The following is a 22,316-nucleotide window of genomic DNA, read 5'->3' on the forward strand; positions in this document are numbered from 1 at the left end:
GAGGATTAAAGATTCATCTGCCCAGCCCCCTCATTCCACAGGTGAAGACACCAAGGCCAGCTCTGGGGACCCTAACCAAAGTCACACTCCCAGCAGATGGGAGTCAGTCCCAGAGCTCGTCTTTCTTCCTGTCTGTGGCACTTCACAATCTCCATTTATCACGGTTAAAATGCACTTTTAAGATTCAAACCCAAGCAGTCCTCCATCATTAGCCATCTATCTTGAGATGCATTGCAGGAAACTGGTCCGGGCTTCCCCCTCTACAACTGAGCTCCAAAGGGGGCTTTGGCCCCCGCTCTTACCTGCAAATTTGCACAAGGTGGTAAAACATGAGTGGGGATTTCATTCTCAGACCCTGCTGGCGCCAGGGGCTTGTTCTTGGCCCGGAAGGCTGTGGTGGTGGTGACAGTGGTGGTCTGAACTGGGAGGGCTGGCTGCCACACGGTCACATCAGAACCATTACCAAAGGCTTGAATTGCATTTTCTGCAGTAAAACAGGAGGAAATCCAATTTCAAAGTCAAGCAGCCAATGTAACAGACAGGATACATAAAGCCAGAGAGGCACACTAGAAATTCTGATTACAGTATTGGACTTCCCTGAACAAAACCCATCCATCCCTCCACCCTACACATGCTGAGAACCAGCCATTAGGTCAGGTGATCAAAAATCAATTCGTTCATTAAACACTGAGATGGACACTTAGGTATGCTCAAAGTGCAACAAACAGTGTTCCTGTTTATGTACCAGGGGCTGAGCAAGATCCTTGCCCTGAAATACTCATCAGTCAAGTGCTTCAAAACCCAGCCTTGAACCTGTTTTTGGGGGGATCACCATCATTGACCCATCTTCCAAGAACATCCCTGTACTCTGTTAAAATACTATACTAAAAGCAAACAAGTTGGCGTTTTTTTTTTTTTTAAGTAACATATCCCTAATTATGAGGCAACTTGATGACATCCACGCTAATTTGGCAGGCAGTAAAATCAAACAGCAAAAGATGTGACTCACTACCATAGAGCACTCTACACAGGCTCTGAGCAGCTACTATGAGCCAGGCATTGCTCAAAGTACAGATGCAACCAGTTTCTTTAAAAGAAAAAAAGTCTACCCCAATCTCATCAATATATAGTGAAAATTTAAGTAAGATTATTTTTCCCCTTTCTGCTCCCAGTCTTCCAAACAAAATCTGCATAATTAGGTAGGAGCAGCCCTGCTTAAATGAAAAGTTTAAAATGCAAAACTTTAAAAGCTTATTACAATTTCATGGGATTAGATTGTTTTTATGGCAAGAGTAAATTGGTTGTGTGTTGTTCCCCTCCTCAAAATGAATTAAAAACAGTTTTTAATCAGGTCCTCAGGGATTTGGCCTGGCTTTAGGAATTTTTTATTTCATATTCATTGTATAAGAAATCAAACTCCTCCATTTGAGACCTGACTGTGCAAATTGTCAATATATGATTCTTAGCTGGCATTTTCTGATATACAAGACGAATAATTTAAGCCTAATCTTCCTCTTAGAAGTGACATTTTGTTCTAAAATTGTTATCCTTTAAGTTCAGCAAATTGGAAGCTTGTTTTCTCAAACAACATTTTTTAGGCTGTAAGAAACAGCTTCGAATTAATATAAATGCTTTTTATCCTCCCAGCCACGTTACATGGCTTAACGGGTGGGTGTGATGCCGAGAAAGAGGTATACGGGGGGACAGGTTTCCCTGAATGACCCAGAACCACCACCACCACAAGCCGCAGAATGCTCCTTTCTCTTTCCTGTTCAGACACGGAGATTCAGGAGACCCCTGCCATTTACTGGCACTACCTGAGCTTTCCCGTGTGGTTGCTTTGCCGCGTGGGGAGTCTGCGCCCTTGCTCGTTCATTTACTGAAATGTCAGTGGAACACAGACTAAGAGCCCGGCGCTGCTCTGTGCTGGCCATGCAGCAGTGAACATCAAGGACAGCAACAGACAAAACCCCTGCCCTCATGGAGATCCCATGCCCCTGCTGGGGAGGGTATCAAGTGAAACACAGAATCCATTCAGTGCTGAGAAATGACTGGAGGAAATGAAGTGGGGGTGAGAGCGGAAGGGGGAAGTGCGGTTCTGATAGAGCGGTCCAGGGAGGCGAAGGTGCATCTGGACAAAGACCCGAGTGACAGTCCCTCCTAACCTACCTCCATCTCCAGCTCATTCTTCTCTCTTCCCCTCACCCTGGCCATGCACTTTGGCTTAAAAATAACTGTGTTTCCCCCCAATAACCAGAAATAAACAATCAGTTAAAGTTGTGTTCATGATAGAGGAATCTGGGAGAGATCTGGTTAATCCGAAGGCAGCAGAATTGGGTTACTGCATTTGGTTTGGAATCTATAAATTTCAATTCCTTCTACTCTAGAGCCTTTTGCAGGAGAGTGGATTGACGGCGCTGTGTCTTTGGTGGACTGTGCCCCTTCTCATCGAAGTATAAATGGAATGACTATGAAAAATTCTGGCTGGCTTTGGTCCCTGTTGAAGACCAAATGTATTTATTTTTATTGAAAAGTCATTAGCAAAAAGAGGCCAGACCAGTCTCCCCTTCGCCAAAATATTATTAAGCAGGGACACCTTTAGTTTCTCCATGAGGGAGAGGTTTTCCAGCCAGTGTGACTGTCATCTTTTCTCACACTGACCTACACTGTCATTGCTTTATCTTCATTAAAACTTGCATTCTGCCAAAAGACTGTGCAGGATGTGGAAAAGAAGGATATATACATACTTTTCTTTTTTTAAGCCAAGACCAAACAAGAGATCTAAGGTACACTTCACACTGTCTCAGCAAATGTCTCCATACTTCCCACTAGTTCTGTGGTTTTCAGTTTCACTTAGGTGTCCAGAAGCTTGTGTTGGTTTTAAGACGATTAAAACATTTGGTTACAGCCACATCACTGAAGTACCTAGTAAGCAAATCATTTAGATTTGTCTTTTCAACAAAGGAAACTATAAAGAGGTTTTAGAATAAGTAACACTTAAAAGCTTTTCCATGTACACATGGTAAATTGTTAGCTAATTCTCTGGTCATCAATCACTGTATAGCAGAGCATCATGGAGAGTTGTCACAGCTCTCAGAGAGGTGGCTGGACCTTAACTCCTAGAGGCTGGCTCCAACATCTCTCACCAGGAAGTCACACCTGGTCCCCAGTGTTCAGCCATATATTCTCGTCCAATGGGCCTTTTATTATCAGGCATGACACAAAAGCCTCAGGGGACAGGGGCTGTAGAAGAAGGAACTTGGGCTTCAGATCCATCTCTGGCATGGAGGGTCCATGTGAATAACAGCTGTTTACTCAACTGTGAAATGGAGATGCTCATACCTAGATCTCCTAGGACTCTTGTGCAGATTACAGTAAATGAGATAATGTATACATTGCACTCCCTATAGAGTGAGTTGAGGGCACCCAATAAATTAACGGCGGCTGCCACAAAATGAGAGCGAGGTACTCAAGCATCTCCGCTGGATCATCACCTCAAGCAGTGTGCATCTCCGTGGATCAAAGGGAGACCTGGCACAGTCTGATGAATGCCCATTGTTTTCACCTGTACATTTCTCTCTATCCCTCTCCCTTCGGGAACGAACCGTGTTTCCACACTGCCCCAAGCAAACTGCAATAATAACCGATACTATTTCCAAGCAGGAACAACCTCCCCTCTCCCCCCTGCCGGCCCCCAAGTGCTCATCTCTGCCTCCCGAGATAACTGACGTCCTGAGGCTCCTGGCTGCATTGCCAGCTTATCCCGCTCAAGAATTGTGGCTTCTCCTCTGAGCCAACCCTGAACATCCAGGGGGCTATTGATGTTAATGTTCTAATTTTTCTCAGCGAGCCCTTGGAGGCTTACCCCCATCTAATTTGTCTGAGCTTCTCACACCGTACATTGCGCCCAGGTTTTAAGAACCTTTGGAACAGACTTCGTGCTGGTTGCCAACATCAAAATTTGATCTGTGGGTAGAAGTGTTCTATCTGACATAATGTACCCTCCGTTGTTTGAATCTCTTGCTCTCTTAGGCCTTTGGATTCACAGACTTGGCAGCACCCACTCGATCTGTTCCCTGCTGCATTGCGCAGTATGGCCAAGAGATGCTGGATTCACCATCAGGGAGCAGGAAAAAAGCCAGAGAGAGAGAGAAAGAGAGAGCAAGACGAGGCAGGCACAAGAAACACAAAGATGCAGCTTGAACACAAAGAGGACAGTGTGTTTGTGTGTTTGCTTTTTTTTTTTTTTTTGTAAACTCACTAAGACAAGTATTGTCCTTGAAGAAGTTCAAAAATTTCAAGCATTCTTCTATATCATTCCCACTGTTGCTGCAGTCACACCATGGAGCCACGCTGAGGCTACTGGAGTCTATGTAGTTGGGGGTCATGACCGTACCTAAAAAAGTAAAAACAAGGCATCTTGTTCTTATGTGATCGTACAGACTTTTATCTAGCCTAAAAAGAAACAAATGTTCCTCTGATGGTGGATGCACCACGGATAATTACAAACATTGTGTTTGCTGAGTGAGAAATTATGTTAAGCAGTGCATTTTCTTGGCAATTTATCTTAAGCACATAAAATAATTTACACATTTACTTAAAAAATTATAACGGGACTCCTTGAGCTGCACTTAGGGTATTTTTTCTGCCCAAATGGTATGGATGTTACGGAGTAGGAGAGAATTAACTTCAAATGCATGAGTTGCCAAATCCCTTGCATTTCCTTGAAAATGTCATTAATCTTCATAAATAGACAGAGCTGGTTTTACATGTCTTAAAAATCCCTTTAGGACTTTGCATCCACTTCCCTCAGAAGCAAATGGCTTCTTCAAAGTAACACAGGGAAGCTTAGAAGCTATCCTTTGGGTTACCCCACATCCGGAACATATATAATGAGGCCTCTGCTCACCAGACTTTCAACTGATTTAAATAAAGTCTTCCAAGTTGCGAAGGAATTGGAAATAAACAGTGGAAATTCTCTAAGCTCGTGGCTTTTAGAGTATTGTCTCAATAGTCCCCAAAAGTCCTCAAAGAAATGCTGGGTGGTCTCACTTGCCTACATCTTCCTATATTCATGGTTTTTCTGATGAGTCTGCGCTGGCGCAAATAAACAATGCATTTATACTTAATACAACCCAAATGTCTTCTTCTGGGTGGCTCGCACCAGGCGATGCCTATTCATGCCAAGAAGCGTTCTGGTTTTCTGTATTTTGTGGACGTAAGAAGTAATAGGTGGTCAGTGAGCCACAGGATATATTTGGTTCATAAACAGAAAAAAAAAAATTCTTTGTAAGCTCTTCTGGGTCAAAGACGTATCTTTTTTACCCTACATTCCTTACCAATTTGAACTACATTATTTCCCATTATACCTTGGGATGGGAATTTTGACCCACAGCAGACAGTGAGTTAGGTAACTTTGGATGAGAAAAGAAAAGGTACCCCAAACCCTGAGTCAAGAGGTTAAAATGTGTCTACTAAGTATCCACTGAATGCAGGGCATCATGATGGATCCCTGACATATGGAAGAAGCAGGTGCAAGCTTTGTCCTGAAATATGTTTAGAACCCAGTGACCAGAGCGGAGGGAAAGATCTAGACCCAAGAGGGAAATAAATTTTGGTCTGTAAAATGCATTGCTTCAACCATTTCATTCCATTCCATGATGAGTATTTCATCATCTTGGGCATGTAATGGTTTGCCAAGCCAGAAATGCCCGGCAGCCCTGTGCCTTGGCCCCTCATGGAGGAGTTAATGAACACATGCCTGGAAGGATATGGACTAAAGTGTTAATAGGGATTACGTCTGGGAGTCGAGTTGTAGATCCTTCCTACTGTCTCCTTTGGGTTTCTCTGTAATTTTTTTTAACTTTTTATAATGAGCATGGCTTAATTATTTCCATTGTTTCTTAAGCTCATAATTCCATAGTTGATAAGTAACCCCTACCAGAGACCAAATTACTTAAGAAAAGGAAAGAGTGAATGCAAATTTGGAATACTGACTCAAGGAAGATACACCCATTGGGATACAGCCACAAAAATGCTAAACAACATGGTGAAAGGTCTTGCCCAAGAGAACACAGGTATCCTTTCAAAAAACGCTGGGATGAGTGTGCAGGCACCTATAATATCCCCGCATTAAGCACCATTGTTGATTTTCCCAAAAGCTCTTGCTGAAGACACTCTGGTGACCAAAAAAAAAAAAAAAAGGGTCTGTCCTGTCATTCTTGGTGGGAAGCTCTTCCCGCCTGGTGACTTGTGCGATCGTGGCAGGAACACACACCCTGGCTGAGCCGTCACACTTCTGACAAGTGTGATTTCCCTCACCCTTCCACAGCCCTCACTACGTGTTTGTCCTCAAATGTCAATTGTGACGGAGCCCTGCCACCGAGGCTTCCTCAGGCCCTGGGACCCGGAACACCTGCCTTTCTTCCTGTCTGCCTCTTTTAAGCCACAGACACAAATTTCTGATTCTTCGCACTCACTGGTACCCTAACTGCACTCTCACCCAGAATGCCAAGAACCTCGTTCTGCAAAAGCCTCAGGTGTTGAGAGGCGGAAAACACTGTTTCTGCTGGTCTGTTCTCAGGGAACCATTTTAGGCTCCATCACCCCCTGCCCACCAGGAGCTGAATTACCAACAATATTAACAGTGAGAAGGACCCCGGGATAGTTAGGGGTTTTATTCCCATTTCTGGGGAATAACCTTTTTTTATTTCCCCAGACAGAATGCCTTCCAAGTGCCCTAATTCAATGAGCTCAGATTGACTTGCTTCCCTCTTCCGCAGCCATGTTGTTTGTTTGTTTGCTTCCTCCTGTTGTTCTGTGTGGGCGGTTCTCCCTCCCCCCAACCCCCCCGGGGATGCTTCTCAGGCGCTCAGACCTGCACTGTCTTATGCCCTGCTTCCTGCCTCTGCCTCTGCATAGCCGTGAACCCCGGGTTTCCCAGGGGATCAAAACCCCAGCACAGAGGGTTACTGGGCGATTTTTTCCTTTTACAGACGGTGGCGAGCTGCAATGGGAAGAGTCTGTGAGTCTTTGTAAACCACACTTCCCTCCCGTCCGGCTTCTCCCTGATCTTACCAATAAGCCCTGAGTAGGCGAGGAGGCAGTCAGCATAGTTTTCCTTTAGACAGCTGCTGGAAGACCTTGACTCGGGTTGGCAGTTGGTAAGAAAGTCCGCAAGGCGAGACCTGCAATGGAAAGAAAGGGCAAGTGGTGAGTTTTGAAATACCCTAAACTTCTGGACCAATGTAAACTTTTCTTTTTTCCTTCATCGATATGCCTTTTTCTGCACCAAAAAAAAAAAAAAAAAAAAGATATAGAAAGTGTGTGCTCTGAGGATGTTAGCACCCCCTTATCCAACCTCCCCCCACACAACCGTCCCCTCCTTCCCCCAGACCTTTACCCACCTGTGTGTCTGCTTATTTGCAGAGAAGTCTTCAGGGCCTGTAACTGGAGAAATCTAGATGCTTTGAAGTTTCCATTCAATATTTATTTCTGACAGACTTATTTGCATCTTTAGGAAATATGCTTCTCTACACACTCACCAGAGAGCCACACTGGGAAAATATTTACTTTATACAGAAACATGTCCCTGGCATCCAAATAGGATCCTACAGCCCATCTGCTCCCGTAATTCCTGCTGGCTTTAAAAATACGTGTATTTGTCTTGTAAGTTATCTCTCATTCACCAGCCCAGGGGACAGGGATTGATTCCAGCCAAGTGACACTGAGGAGGAGCTCACCACTCCAGAACCGAAGGGAAAAGCAGGAGGTGATGCTCACTCTAGGCATTGTTTCACTGTGTGACTGGGCCTTCCAGGGGAGGTGGTGCCTGGAGGGGCCACTGACCAATTGCTGCATCTGTCTGCAGTTTGGAAACTGCCCAGGGGGCCTGCGTGGTCCACTGGGAAGGCCCTGAGTGGTGGCGAAATTGCAGAGCCTCAGAGGTGGAGAGGGGGCAACAGACATGCTGGTCTGGGGAGGCAGAGGGCTCTTTGTGGCCAACTGGCTGTTTTTTAATCTGAAGAGGATATTGTTGGAGAAATCCTGAATGAGAGCAGGGCCACCAGAGGTCATCTCAGCAGACAACAGCTCTGCTTCTAAGCAAAGAACACAATGGACTTCAAGAGATTTAAATTATCCGGCGATTATGGGAGACAATGGACGGCTGTCTCAGCTTTTTCTCTTCAGCTGACCCAAATTGGCAGCCACCATACATAGTGCTGTTTTTACTTCCTTCCACCCAAAAAACTGTGTTTACTTAGCATACCTTAGGTTATATGCGAGCTCGCGTGGCGGCGGGGCAGAACAAGGGAGCATGTGCGGAGATCACGGAGGTAAAAGGTCTGCAGGAAGCTCATTATGTGTCCCTTTACTACCACTGTAACTATCGGGGAGTTAAAAGGCCCAATGAAATCATCTAAATTCATAGCACACTGCAAAGGCTGCAGGTGTTTGTGAGGGACTGGTCTCTCCTTGAACCCTTTTAAGCAGGGGGGTATCTGAGGCCTCCCTAACTGCGCTGATCTGGGCCCTCTGTCTGTGGGTGCCTGGTTCCATCACTGTCAATCCCCAGGGCAGATGCTGGAGCAAAGCTTTATTTTCTTTGCACCTGACAGTTCTCAGAGAGGACCCTTCATCCCGCTTCCTGAGTAGGGCCATGTGCTGAAGCTAAGTGGCTTGGCAAAATCCTCCAAATGAGACTTGTGAGTGAGCCTGTCTACGTGTCCTGGATCTCCCACTGTCTAAGCCTCGTTGGTGTTTTCGGACTCTAACAGAACACACTGAAGGGCATAAAACCTGGCCATTTTCTGTAGCCTGGTTAGAGGTTTTATTTTTCTGAGGAAATCCCTAAAGGTGGCTCAGACTTAACTCAACTGGCTCCAATGGCATCCAGCTTGGACTGAGTATTAATTTCAGAAGACTTTTCCTGGTCATGAAAGTTAATGATCTAGTGCTGTTGGGCTTCTAACTTTGCAAAGGCCAATGGTGGTTCAGGCAGCTGGGGTTCCAGTTCTGCCCACAACCTGAGCAGCTCTCTGACCTGGCAGCTCTGTGCTCCCAGGCTGTCCCCCAGAGATGGACAAAAGATCGTTTTGTCTCCAAGTCCCTGTTTCTTATAGTTTCTCAAGCAGACTATTAACTGAACGGCACCGGGATGCGGATTACTATCCTTCAGCGCGAGGCTAATGCCACCAGACTCATTTCGCTTAACAACCTCAGAATTGACTCACAATGGGACTCTGGAATGAAAGGCTAATTGAGTCAGTCTGCTGCAGAGAGTATGACCCTGATTGGGAGGATAAAACCAGATACACTGCTCTGAGCAGAAGACCAGATAGGCTGGCTTGTGAGAGAAGATTGTCAGCACAGATCCTAAGATGCACATGGCCAGTGGACAGAAAGAGTTTCAAGATAATGATGATCACGCGCAGCATCGCCAAAACACTGACATTTGACTGTTTTTTTCACATTCGACCCACTGACATTTCTACTTCGGAGACAGGACGGTTAACCTCAGAGGACTCACATTTTACAAAGAGAAAAACTGAAGTTTACATCATATTGTGCTGGAGCCAGCTCATGACTGGCTGACTGGTCCATCTTCAGGGATCTTGCGAGTTGGTTAACATCACAGTGCTGGCTTGAGAGTAACCTTGAAGGGAGTATTTACACCGCAGTGATCAGCAAACACCACAAATCAGGGCTTTGTGTCATTCTTGGATAACCAGCTATATAGTAGTATGTATTGGCACAACCCTGTTTAAGGACCAGTATGAGGTATTCAATCCTACTGATAAAGCACATGTCATGTCTTGGGAGTGAAGTGCCAGCCCAACATTCCCATGCACCTTTGGGCCAAATGAAATGGTGTAGGACCATTTAATCTCCAGTCTTTAGGGCCTCCCAAAGAAAGAAGAGTCAGCCCTCAAACACCCTTCCTTCCTAACATCTTCTCTGTCCTCTGAATTCTCTTAGAGCAAATTACAGAAATGGTTACAGATAGTTACATGTATAGATAAAGCTCTGAGTTCTGGTCAGTTCCAAAGTGCCATGGCCCAAATGATGTGTCAAGTGCCTGAGATGCAGTGATGCGTAAGTTCTCTGTCTCTGAACTCAAATCACCCACCCAGAGAAACAAGGAAACAGAGTACAGTGATACTGTGGCTAGTTCTTGATAAAAGGCAGAAAGGCTGCTAATAAAAGTAATATCTAACGTGAATGAAGGATTTAGTATATGCTAGGTATGTCTTTGTTATTTTTCCCTGACAACTCTTAATAAGGTAGAGGTGATTATTTTCTTATCTGAGTTTCACAAAGGAGGAAACCACAGCTTAGCAACTTTAAACTAGAGTGAAATAGTGAGTAGTAGAACCAGGATATAATGCCACAACTTAAGCTTTAATACTCCTTGGCTACAGATGTTCGTTTCAGAGAGGCCATGATACTGGGACTGAGAGTCACAGGATGGCTCGGATCTGTCAGGCCAAGGTGGAGGGGGCATCCCAGGCAGAAGGAGGCAGCACGTGATAAAGTCAGCAAATTCGCTGAACTCCCAGGGTAACGATAATGGAATGTTTGTATGTGCCAGAGACTGATTTAAGGGCTTGACACGTATGCATGCGTTTAATGCTCACACCAACCTTAGCAGATGATGCCTTAGTGCCATTTTGCAGATGAAGAAACTGAGGCAAGGAGAGTTTATGTGAACTCCCTCCAGGGCATAGAGCTCTGTGGTGGAGCTGGAACACGACCACACTCAATCTGACTCCAGAGCTGGAAATCATTTGCAACCTCCAACGTAACACATGCATCACCCAGAAAATTGTTAGTTGTTCACGTGGGATGGCCAAGTGACAGGACGCGAATGGTGAGTGATGGCTGATGACGGTGGCAAGGATGTGAAGAGCCTTGAATGACCTAAGAGTTTGGATTTTATCCTAAAACTACTGGGAACCACTGAAGGTTTTTAAACAGAGAAGTAACGTGATCAGATTTGCCTGTTTGGAAGACTTTTGGGTCTCTCAGCCGTTCAGCCAAAATTTGCTTGAGACCAGCCCTGTGCCCTCACTGTTCTAGCAGCAATGGGGAGGCAGGACACTGGCCAATGGCAGGAGAGATGATTACTTAAAAGACTGCAGCCAGTGGGGAGCCAGTGGGGAGATCTGAAGGCCTGAAGGAGAGGAAGAAAGGAGGATGCACCAGGAGGCAGGTTTTACCAGAATGAAAGTCAAGACTGTAGAAAGGAGGGGCAGAATCAAGGCGAAGGCAGCTAAGGACACAGCGGTGCTGTTGGTGGGGACTGCACGGGAGGACAGATCTACAGGGAAGATGTGGCTGTACTGAGTTCACTGCACTGTGGGATGCAAGCGTCTCGCAGGTGGTTCCAGCCTAAGATCTTCACCTGTCCAGTCACCAACCACGGCCTGAGCCACTGCTACGCCCCAGCCCCCAGCATCCCGGGACAGTCCTTGCTGCACACACTTCCCCTGCCTGCCTTGGGTTAAAGAGTCGTGTTGTAACCTGTTTCGGTCTCTCCCCTGCCTGGGCTGCACTGATCAAACACAAAAGCTTAAACATCCAGGGTGGGATTAACAAAGAAATTCCACAATTGGATTTCTTCTGGAGACATGAAATCTCCATGACTACAGCAGTGATGAACCTGATTGTTTTTCCCTGAGAAAATGAAAAGGAAATGAATAGGCACTAATGTAGAAATGTATCTCCCTCTGAAAGAGAAAATTTCCACCCTTAAAAAGGAGGAAAACGCTGGTAAGTTCCAAGGTAGCCTTAGGAAATCTGCTGAAGAGAAAAACAGTGGTTTATGCAGAACCTATCATTCTAAGGGAAGCGTGCTGCTAATTGGAAATAGAAAAATGATTTTAACGATAAAATATAGGAGAGTCTTCTCAAACAGCAGATGGTCTTTTGACAGTGGGGGGAAAATCATTTACCTACTTTTTCTGTAACATTTTTAGGAAAACAGTGGTATGGCAAACAGGTTAAAAACAAACACACTACTATGCCCAGTTTAACTCCTCCTGGGTCATCCTATTCTTTTAAATGTTTTTTTTTTTCCAGGGGGCGCCTGGGTGGCTCAGTTGGTTGAGCATCTGCCTTCGGCTCAGGTCATGATCCTGGAGTCCCGGGATCGAGCCCAGCATTGGGCTCTCTGCTCAGCAGGGGAGTCTGCTTCTCCCTCTCCTTCTCCCTCTCCCTCTACCCCTGCTCATGTGCCCACTCTCTCAAATAAAGAAAATATTTTTAAAAAATAAATACTTTTTTCCCCAGGATAAATCCCATACTTGGACACAGGCCACATGGTTGGTGGAACTGAGCTCTGAACCAGGAATCTTGAGATCCTGAATGAGATCCAGGCTCTGACATGAACTACACAGAACTCCCACAGATGTTGCTGAACTACTTAGCTCTTGGATTCCCCTTCCACTTCAGCAATACAATCTAGGGACACTTGAAGATACTTGGGGAAAAAAGAGCACTTGTTTTCAAAGCGTTATTATTGTTCTCAACTATGATTCCATTTTGCCATGACACATGATTTTTAGTGTCTAGGCGTTGGGTTTCCTCTGAGTCCAGAGACCCAGATTTTTCCAATGGATCCCCTCATCTCACATGCAAGAGAGCTGAAGGCCAAAAAGGTGAAGCTCCTGCTCAGAGTCACACAGTGGGCGGAGGCAGATGGCAGGTGTCAGCCCTGGAAGGGGAAAACGCAGAGCGGGCTGGACCTTAAGTTCCCAGGGATATTATTTAAGTCATCTGGTGTATAACTGCCCTCCCGCTCCCACCATTTGGCCAGACTGTTCCTCAGAGCCAAATGCTGTTCTGCTGACTTGACAGCGTCCGTGAGCGCTCTGAACGGCATGCGGGAGCACAGCAGGGGCCAAGGATGTATCCAGAACCCTGCATCCGAGGGTGGTGAGTCTACCGACGAATTAGGCTTCCCTTTATTGAGGGGCTTTGGGGACGGCACCAGCATCCATTCAGGACTGCAGAACCTGATTGACCGGTTGAAACCCAGAACCTTGGGATGGGATCCCTTTATTCATCTGCCTGTGTAAGAAATGACTAGCATTTTGCTCTGACCCCAGTGTGAGCATCAGGGCTTTCAAGTCTCGGTTTTCAATGCAAGCCATGTAGTCTGGAAAGGTTTTCTTAATTAGACGAAACAAAGCATGTAAGGCCTGGGAGGGACACACACCTGTCTCTCTCCCCAGTTCCACCTTTCATACTCTCACACCTTAGCAAACTAGTTCACTTTTCCAACTCTCCATCTCCTCACCTGGGAAATGGGGTGAATGCCATCTGCAGTCACTTTACGTGGCTGCTAGGAGAACTCACGGACAGTTCTATAAAGCACCTCACCCAGGACTCGGAATACACGTTGCCCAGTACATTTTCATCTTCCATCACTTCATTTTTTTTTTTGCTCTCCAATTCCTGGTCCATCCCAACGTTAAGCCCTTGCAGCAAAGACCCACAGGAAGCTCAACACAGAGGAACGTACATCCTAGCCTGCCTTCTGCTGGCCCCTTGTATCACATCCTGAGGATACATCTGTGGAACGACTCTGACCAAAACAAATTTGAGAAGTCTGAAGCCAGGAATCCTGGGGTGTTACTTAATACCTCTCAGTCATATGAGCTCATAAAATAAAGGCATTTTTAAGAAAAGCTACTTTTTCTCCTGGGGTTTAGGGAGAAAGATGTATTTTTTTAAATGACTATCAGTGAGTTTGTTAATACTGCTAATCTCTTATGCAGAATAAAAATAATTTGAAAAACACAAGGCTAATATTAGCGCCGGGATGACAAAGCAAGAGTTCTGGAATGGTGATTTTCTGGTATGGTGACACAAAACAGATTTTTCTCATTCTGTTTTTAGAAAATTACCTTAGCCCTTCTTCCCCAGCAGCCTACCGGAGAGCACATCTGGAAAGCATCCTCTCGCAAATCAGAGCCTATATTTAAGATATTTTGCAGAGGTGTTTTCTTGCCTTGCTGTTCCCCACTTTGCGCTGTGCATGCGGACCTCCAGGGGAGCAAAAGCCCAACATATTCTCTGGGGGACAGGCTGCAGAGCTGGGGGGGCTCAGGCCACCCTTCAGAAAGCCAGGGTCTCCCCCAGGCTGGTGAGCGAGTGTGGCTACTCTGGGGCAAAAGCCTTGGGGCAGGTTCACACACGCAGGCACAAATACCCAAAGCTCTGTACACCTTGAGTTTCTCAGCCCCTTAATGTGGGTTTCCACTCCCGGTGGGATGATTAAAGCCTCAGCCAATTAATGTACTTCTCATTGACTTAGCCAAACTGCGGCCCCCTGTTTTTGGGAAAGAGTACTCTGAGGTCCAAGAAACTTGGCCTAATGCCTCTGTTTCCTGGGACAATACGGCCCTTGTGGCCAAGGAGAGATCTGGCCTGTTCCTCCCAAATCCCTGCTCAGCTTCATCATGATACTTGGGAGGCTCCAACCCATTTAACAAACGCCCCTCTCCGCACTTGCCCTGGAGAACCCTGATCACAGTTGCTTGTCCAGCTCCTTGGTAGCTCTTGGCCCAGCCTAAGGGTCACAGGAGGCTACGGTCACCACCCTCTGGGCTTGACCCACGGTGCTGTGACAAAGTCCTACCAAGGATGGACTTTGGGAAACGTGGGTAGAGTCACACATGGCTTTAGTCCATGTGTCCTGCTTGGGGTGTCTCTCCAGGGTGAGGGTTCAGTGTAAGCACGCTGCAGGGCAGAGGTGCAATGCTTCCTTAGCCTTTCCGAGGACATGAAAAAGCAGCAGCCCCTGAAAGACATCTGGGTCAGCATCTGATCGATCTCGGCATCGCTCACGAAGCCACCCTGCATGAGCACTGACAGCTGTCAATCAACAGCTACAGAGAGGCTGACAGGGTTTGACAGCTAATCTCTACATGGCAAATGTGAAAAGCAAAAGCTATGGCAGTTGGCAAGAGAATCCACTTCAGTGGTGAAGGGGCTCTTGGCAGCCTTGGATCGGATGCCCCAGAGCTGCCCTCCGGCCAGAACTCCTCCCTCCAGCCCCCTCATCGATCTCTCCACGCACGACACACACTGATGGCCACAGTATAACCACACTGTAAGTCACAGCAGAGCACAGATAGCCTGCAAACAGTCTTGTGTTGCACTGCCAAGTCAAATGAAGTTGTTTTGTATTATCCATGCTACAAGATGTCCTTTAGAGCAGAAAACTTAGTTTTGACAGTACTTGTTTTTATGGGAAGAAATTGAGGGGAAAAAAGAAATTTGAGGTTTTCTGGATGATTAAATTATCATACAGTGTTCAGATATCCAATAACGGTCTGTGACAAATAAGCTAAAACTCTTTTAAGAGTCAGTCTTATCCAGTAAATCTTTGGTATTCAGCACAGGAACTTCAGTCATCAGCGTTGTGGCTTTTGGCCACAAGGAGAAACAGAAATCTAGATGTTCAACCAATCTTTCTCCAGTAGAGCCGTACCTTAACACTCTAGACCAACATGGTGTGAGTTTACTTTGTGAAATTCTGCAGGCACCTCCATCTTCAGGAGTGAATTATAGCAGTTACCTTACATTCATCCAGGAACCTAAGAAGCTCCAAGTCAACTGCTCGGGAACCCTGCGGCAGCAAAGGTTACCCACCGTGGTTTCACTGAATTATTTATGCCCACTCTCACTTCAGAAAGAATTTAGAGATGCATTCACATGTAGCTTTGATGCAACAGAATAAATGTGAAATGAATGAGGGTGTTTGGGGTCACTGAAAGATCATACAGAGGTAATGGTACAGTTACTACAAAATGCACACATACCCTTGGCTGGATGAAAGCTACATACTTGGCTCTGTGCTTTCTAGCAACGACTGGGGACTAACTAGTTCTATAATTCATGATATAGCAAAAATTAAAAACATACCTCAACAGAAAAACTACTGTAGGCAGGAGAAGATGTCTACACTCGAGTCTCTGGACCCATGGAATCTGTTGATATGTTACCTGTCATGGTGGTGAAAAGACCTTGGAATGTGTGATTATAGTTTTAGATCTTGAGGTGAGCAGATTGCCTGGATCATCCACATGGGCTCAATGTAATCACAGGATCTTTAAAAGGGGAAGAAGGAGGCAGATGAGGTGGTCAGATGCCATGCGCAAAGGACTGGACTGGCTTTTGCTGATTTTGAAGATGGGGGCCGGGGCCACGAGCCAAGGAATGTGTGTGGGCAAAAGTCAAGGAAATGGATTCGCCCCTAGAGCCTCCAAAAGGAACTCAGTCTTGCAGGCGCTTTGATTTCAGCCCCATGAGACCTGTGTATAGTTTCTGATGTCTGGAAATGTAAGAGAATAAATTTGTGTTAAAGCCACCATGTTTGTGGTAATCTACCACAACAGTGACAGAAAACACAACACTACTAAAAACCAATGTAGAGTAGAGGTTTTGAATAAAGAATCTGAAAATGGACCAGGACTTCAATTTCAATTTAACCATTTGCTAAATATGGCACTTGGGGTGAGTACCTTACTCCAGTTGAATGACAGTAAGTCCTTCAAAGCGTTCCTGGAAGATGAGTGTGCCAGGCACCTAGCACCTGGTATGAGCTCCAGATTCCTGGAGGAGGATAGGACTCATCAGCGCTGTGTCTTCTGTTTTGCTCTGGACCAGCCCAGGAGGTCCACACTTCTCTTGAGACCTCTATGAAGCCTTAGGGTAGAGACAGGCACACTGATTTTTTTCTTAGAATTCTTCTGTTAATAATTTGGCATATGAAACGCTTTGTCCTGAGATCACTAATCCACCTGTTCAACGTCTGTTATGTGCTCAATACACTCATGATTAACATCAGGCTTAATCCTACCATTACGACCAAAGAGCGATGTCTCCTGTGAGTCCTCCACATCTTCTAGCAGAGAAATGTGTATTACAGGCCAATGGAATCAACACTCACAGAAACAGGTCAAGGCCATTCCACAGGTCACTACATGTGGTCCCCAGATGTGGTCCTCTACTGAGCTGGCTAGCATCAGGCCTGTATAAATTTAAGGAGATGCTGTCTGTCCCCTCAGAAAGAAGTGTTGCATCATGATGTTTAGAGCCAGAGAAACTGAACTCTAATTACTTTAGAGAAACACAGGTAAATTCTAGAAATTATCCCAAATGCTGCCTGGCCTCCCTCAGTCAGACCTTGCTTCTTTGGGGGTTCCCAGAAGATGAAAAATTGAAATTACACAGGCTCTCTTGACTTTAATAATTTGCAAAATTCCTCCCTTTGCCCTTACCCCCAAAGGACAAGCGTTAAATACCTCTGTGGTAACTGAGCCCCAAGCTCCAAGCTCTGCTCAGCAGAATGTTAATTTACCTTCCACACATTAAAGGAGCCTAGTTTCTGCCCACTCTGGTAGGGGTGGGGGAAGAAGGTAAATGGATGTCTGAATGGCTAACAGCCTACACTTGCACAAACAGACTTTAAGCAGAAACATATGAAAATAAGATTCCCTATTAATCTTTAATAGGGTTGCAGACTTTCTAAGAAAAATGATGTTCAATAGTAAATATATACTAGGTCGTTTTTCTTCTAGGCAAGTTGTTTTAAGGTCAAGAGAGACTCTGAGCTCAGCAAACAACTAGTCACTAATATCTTCCTTCCCAGATGGGCCAATGCTCAAGAGACAGGGAACTGTGGTGTTATACGTCAAAAGAATAAATCACTTATTTCACTGCCATCAGATAATTCCCCCCTTTTCCAGAATATCCAAAACTCTCCTTAGTAATCCATTCTCACGTTGAACATCCTCCTGTCGACAGCAGCCCCTCCCCCACACCCACAGCCCCATTTTCCACATTCTCCCTAAAGCTCTCCGCTGAATTTAAAACATTTCCCCCTCTATTCTTTAGGGCTGAGGAGCTGTTTTCTATGGTCCACATAAGTCATTTTCTAGTACACCATCCCCTCAACCACTCTACCCAACCAGGTGAGCTTAAGGCTTCCTGTGACCCACTCACAGGAGTCTCCTGGGAGCCTCCCACAGGCTGAGCCCCAAGGAGGGTGCCCCCTTTGGCCTTCCTACCCACATCTTCTCTCCTACCCTTCCTATTTTACGTCTTCACTTTGTTAATAGTCTTGCCTCTGCCATGAGAAGCTGGGCGCTTAGGACTGCGTCCTCCTAAAGGAGAAGTTTGGCAAATATATCCTGAATGAGTGCAGGGATGAATGAATAAATGAATGAATGAATGAATCCAAGTGCCACCCACTAGGGCTCCAGTCACCTAGAGAACGACACCTTGGTGTTCCAGGTTCGGCACAGAACAGGAGAGCTCAGCCCACGTCTAACTTCTCTAGACACAGTACTAACAACAACTGCATTTACTTAGAGCCAGTCACTGTGGGCGACACTTTGTAGGCCTGTGTCATCGAACACACAACAGACTGGTCCCCTGGGTTAGCCTTCCATTACAGTGGAGGACACTGGGGTCCAGAAAGGTCAACATCCAGCCAAAATCATGAAGCTGGTAAGAGTTAGAGCCAAATTTTCAAAAGAAAACCATAGATCCTCCAGCTCATACTCACCCCCACAACACGGACAGGAAAATGCAAGTTCAATTTTGAAATTCTTGTTCTTGGACTTTTGCCGCCATTTTGATGAGAACTGTGTGCTTGAGAAGCTGAAATCTGATTTAAGTGGATGTAAGTGATATTTACTAGGTCCAATAAAGTGTAACAACAGAATGAGTGGGCATTCTTTTGGTTTAATAGTGCCTGCAGTTTAAAAACATAAAAAAAATAATACCTGTTGTTCTTGTTCAGTAAGGCTGAATGGAGTCCCATGACACAGCTATGTGAAGAAGTCCCTCGGCCCATGACTTCCCTCACTGAGCACCCCTTCCCCACCCCCGGCTGTTAAATACACTTCCCCCAGAGGGTGCTACTGAAGTCAAGAAGTGAGGGGTATAAAACGTGGGGCTTCCCAGGCCCACAGGGAGAAGTCAGCAGCCTCCCCAGCCAGCCCTCTCTGGACTGCAGAGAACTCTTGAGGCCAGAGACAGGAAGCATCCGGCAGGAGCTGGCCAGGCTGGGACCATCTCCTTGGGTGCCTTCCCAGAAGAGGAGACACATGTGTGGACCCTCCCCGGAGCTTGCGGGTATGGGGCATCGTGGGAAAGGACAGGAGCTCTGAAGTCAGACCACTGTCCCTGCTGCTGTGTTTCATCTCTGCCTCTCCCCATGCGGGAAGGACTGGGGCCCGGAACGTGGCCCAGAAAAGGGCTGGATATGAATGTGACTGTTACTCTGCTCAAGGTGTTTCAGTGCTGGCTCTTTCTCTCCCCCCAGAGTCCTGTGAGGCAGGTAGTGGAGCAGGTGTCTCTCCTCTTTCACATGAAAGAGCAGGTATAATCAAGTGGATTATCAGGAGCCTCAGCTAAGCAGGGCCAGAGCCCGCATGGAAGCAGGACTTCCGCTGGGTTCTGAAGCCACCTGAGACAAGCACACCTGCCCACACGGACAAGGAACACTTCGCCTAGCTCCCTCAAGAGGCGCTCTCCCATGTGGGTTGGAACAGAATCTGCTGGACAGGCAGTATTTGGCGGCACCTCTTGTACACCCAGAAAATACCCCTTCTGCTTTCTCTGAGCCCAGGGATGCTGGGGCATAGCCTGGAAAACCCCAGGCCTGAGGCTTTCAGGGTGGACTCCTAAGGATGCATCAGCATCCGGGCACCCAGTGCCAAGAGTGCTCATCTTCAGCTTGGTAGTCCGACCCCAGCCAGCACAGTGCCTGACCCCGACTGCAGATGGATCCCATAAGGCACCAACTTCCAATGACCACAGTCACTATACACCTTCAATGCAAGTCACTGCGTGTGAGGTGGTGGACATGGTGAGACAGGGTCAAGGGTAGAGATACGGTTCCTTTGGGATATGGCGTCTGGCCTCCCACCACCGAAATCCTCCACTTTCCCTCTCTTATGATCAGCAGCGAGCTAGGGTGAGACCACACTGTGTACTGTCCATGCCTAGGTTCAAGGAGACCTTGGCCTACGGAATCATATCACTTTTGCATGTCAAACATCCATGTGTGTTTGAGTCATCTGCATTACAACTCATCACTAGAGGTGCACCCACTCACATTTCCTCCTGACAACCACAGATGCTTCCACCTGGAAAAAGTGACAAGAGCAAAGCAAAGCATGTATGTCAGCATTCCTTATTTGAATAGTTCAGGTCAAAGATTGCTCCAAAAGTCATTCTGGAAGGAGGATTTCTTTTCAAATAATTGCCTCGAAACCCTCTGTTTTACTTTGTATTTTCCAGGCATAACTCAGCCAAATGAATTCCAATCTCTGGCCAAGCTCAGCCTATGGACAACAAATTATCTATGTCCTCCCCGCAAAGAAGGCAAGCTCCCCCCTTGCAGTGGGGCTGCTCAGGCAGTTACTTGCTAGATACAGGTTAGCCATTTCTCAGTATCCTTTGTTTCTAAGGCACTAGTACCCGGAGGGGTATCAGAGCCTTTCACAGCAGATCCCCACAGCCTTCCATTTAGAGCTGGACATTAGTGCGGCACAGAAACTGAACTTCTGTCCTCAGCCTGCCACTATGACCACGGGGCTGAGAGCCCACACCTCAGCCACAGGTGTTGTCCTCTCCTACGCCCCCTCCTCACTGCCCCACAAGTCCAGTCTGGCTGCCTGCTCCTTCTTATCTTCAGCTTCGCGGACCCTTCTGAGAACAGGGCAAGGCCCTCAGCCAGTGTCACTTGGTCAACATTCTCATGGCTCCCTGGCCAAGTGTAGACTCCAGCAGCATCCCTGGGAATGCTCTAGAAAGACAAGTTATCAAGCCCCACCTCAGACCTCATGAATCAGAAACTGATCCCAATGCAGGCTAACACTGGAGAACCACTGCTACAAAGCAGTGGTACCTGGGAGAGGTCCCTGAGTCCATCTCTCCTCCTGCTGCTGGGCACATTCACTCTGTTCAGATGGCTCGCTCGTCTCTGACTCCCTGGGTCCCTCAAAGTACCTGGCACTCCAGTCCTGCTGAGCCAGTGAATGAACCGACCACCAGTCAGTATGCGAAGCAAAAAGCACATTTTCTCAAGCCATATGCCTTATTTTTAGCTAAAAATGTTTTAACTGGAATTTTTGAACCTGGAACGTGGAAGAGGTAGTTCCCATTTGCTTTTGTCTATTTCCAGAGAAAGGTTTTCTAGAAGGACAGTGTCAAGACCCTTTGCAGGAGTGAATATTCTCGGAGAGAGGGCATTCTCTCTCCCCAGACCTCCAACCTAAGAAGTTCAAAGCTGTCAGATGGAGCCTGCCAACTCTCCAGTAAGAATTTCAACTGTTGCGTGCTCACAAAAAAACCCTCAAACTTCCAGGTTCCTGCCATTTGTAACTCTAAGGGTTTTCTCAGGTCCAATGTCACTAAAATCCTGTAGCTCTCGCCATGGCAAATGATCACATCAAGGTGTATCACCCCACCCAGCATGCCAAGGAGCAGAGGTTTACCTGTGGCATGAGCGCCTACCTAAGAGAAAGGTACCACTGAGTCTTTTGGACACAGATGGATTTTACATGTCAGCCTAGAGTTCTGCCTGACTGAGCAGAACGTGACACTGAGCTCCTCTGGCATGCTAGAACAGAGAAGGGAGGGCTGTCTGTGAAGGTGCTGCCCATCAGAAGGGCATCTCTCGGGGCAAGAGACCCAGGAGGGCCAGGCATGCCAGCCCCAGAGTGATGGCTGATGAGAGTCAGCAGTTTTGCGGGGATCAGTATAATTTCCACCTAGAAGGGCTCTGGCACTCGGCTCCCACTCACCCCACCCCCAGCCTCTCACCATTCTGACCTGCTGGAGCTGAACGGGTTGGGTACACGCTCAGAATGTCTTAGTTCAAGGATGCTGTGGGAATGTCTGTGCACACACACGTCTTCTAGCCCAAGATTATTCTGGTCCTTCTAGGACAGCAGTTGTCAACGTGAGGCCCAAGGACCCTGGCAATCTCAGCCTTTTAGGGCCCATGAGGTCAAAGCTGTTTTCCTATCCATACTAAGTTCTTATTTACTTTTCTGTCTCCCATGTTCTCAGGAGAGAACCCGGTTTTTCCAGAAGCCACACGATGGGGGATCCTGTAACAAACTGAACGCCTAAGCAGATATAAGACCCCAGGTGTCTTGCAGGAAATCACTAGATTGGAAAAGTATAAAACAGTGCCATACTTTGCCTTACATTTTTTGTTTTTGTAAATACAGTGATTTTCAATAAAAATATGTTCTGTTATTTTGAGTAACATGTACTGGGCTTCT

The 22,316-nt window shown here is 46.5% G+C and overlaps 1 protein-coding gene across 5 annotated transcripts in view; it reads right to left on the minus strand.

Annotated features, from left to right (window-relative positions):
- The window catches only part of GFRA1 (GDNF family receptor alpha 1), a 215,285-nt gene that overhangs the window by 39,862 nt on the left and 153,107 nt on the right, over window positions 1–22,316 (minus strand). For all 5 annotated transcript variants that reach the window (XM_027596620.2, XM_027596621.2, XM_027596618.2 and 2 more), the window contains 3 exons: window positions 7,078–7,187; window positions 4,262–4,396; window positions 303–484 (listed from right to left, as the gene is read on the minus strand). In XM_027596620.2, coding sequence (XP_027452421.1) covers window positions 303–484; window positions 4,262–4,396; window positions 7,078–7,187 — 427 coding nt within the window. The remainder of the gene's footprint in view (window positions 1–302; window positions 485–4,261; window positions 4,397–7,077; window positions 7,188–22,316) is intronic.

This window comes from Zalophus californianus, chromosome 15, assembly GCF_009762305.2.
Source record: "Zalophus californianus isolate mZalCal1 chromosome 15, mZalCal1.pri.v2, whole genome shotgun sequence".
Lineage (NCBI taxonomy): Eukaryota > Metazoa > Chordata > Mammalia > Carnivora > Otariidae > Zalophus > Zalophus californianus.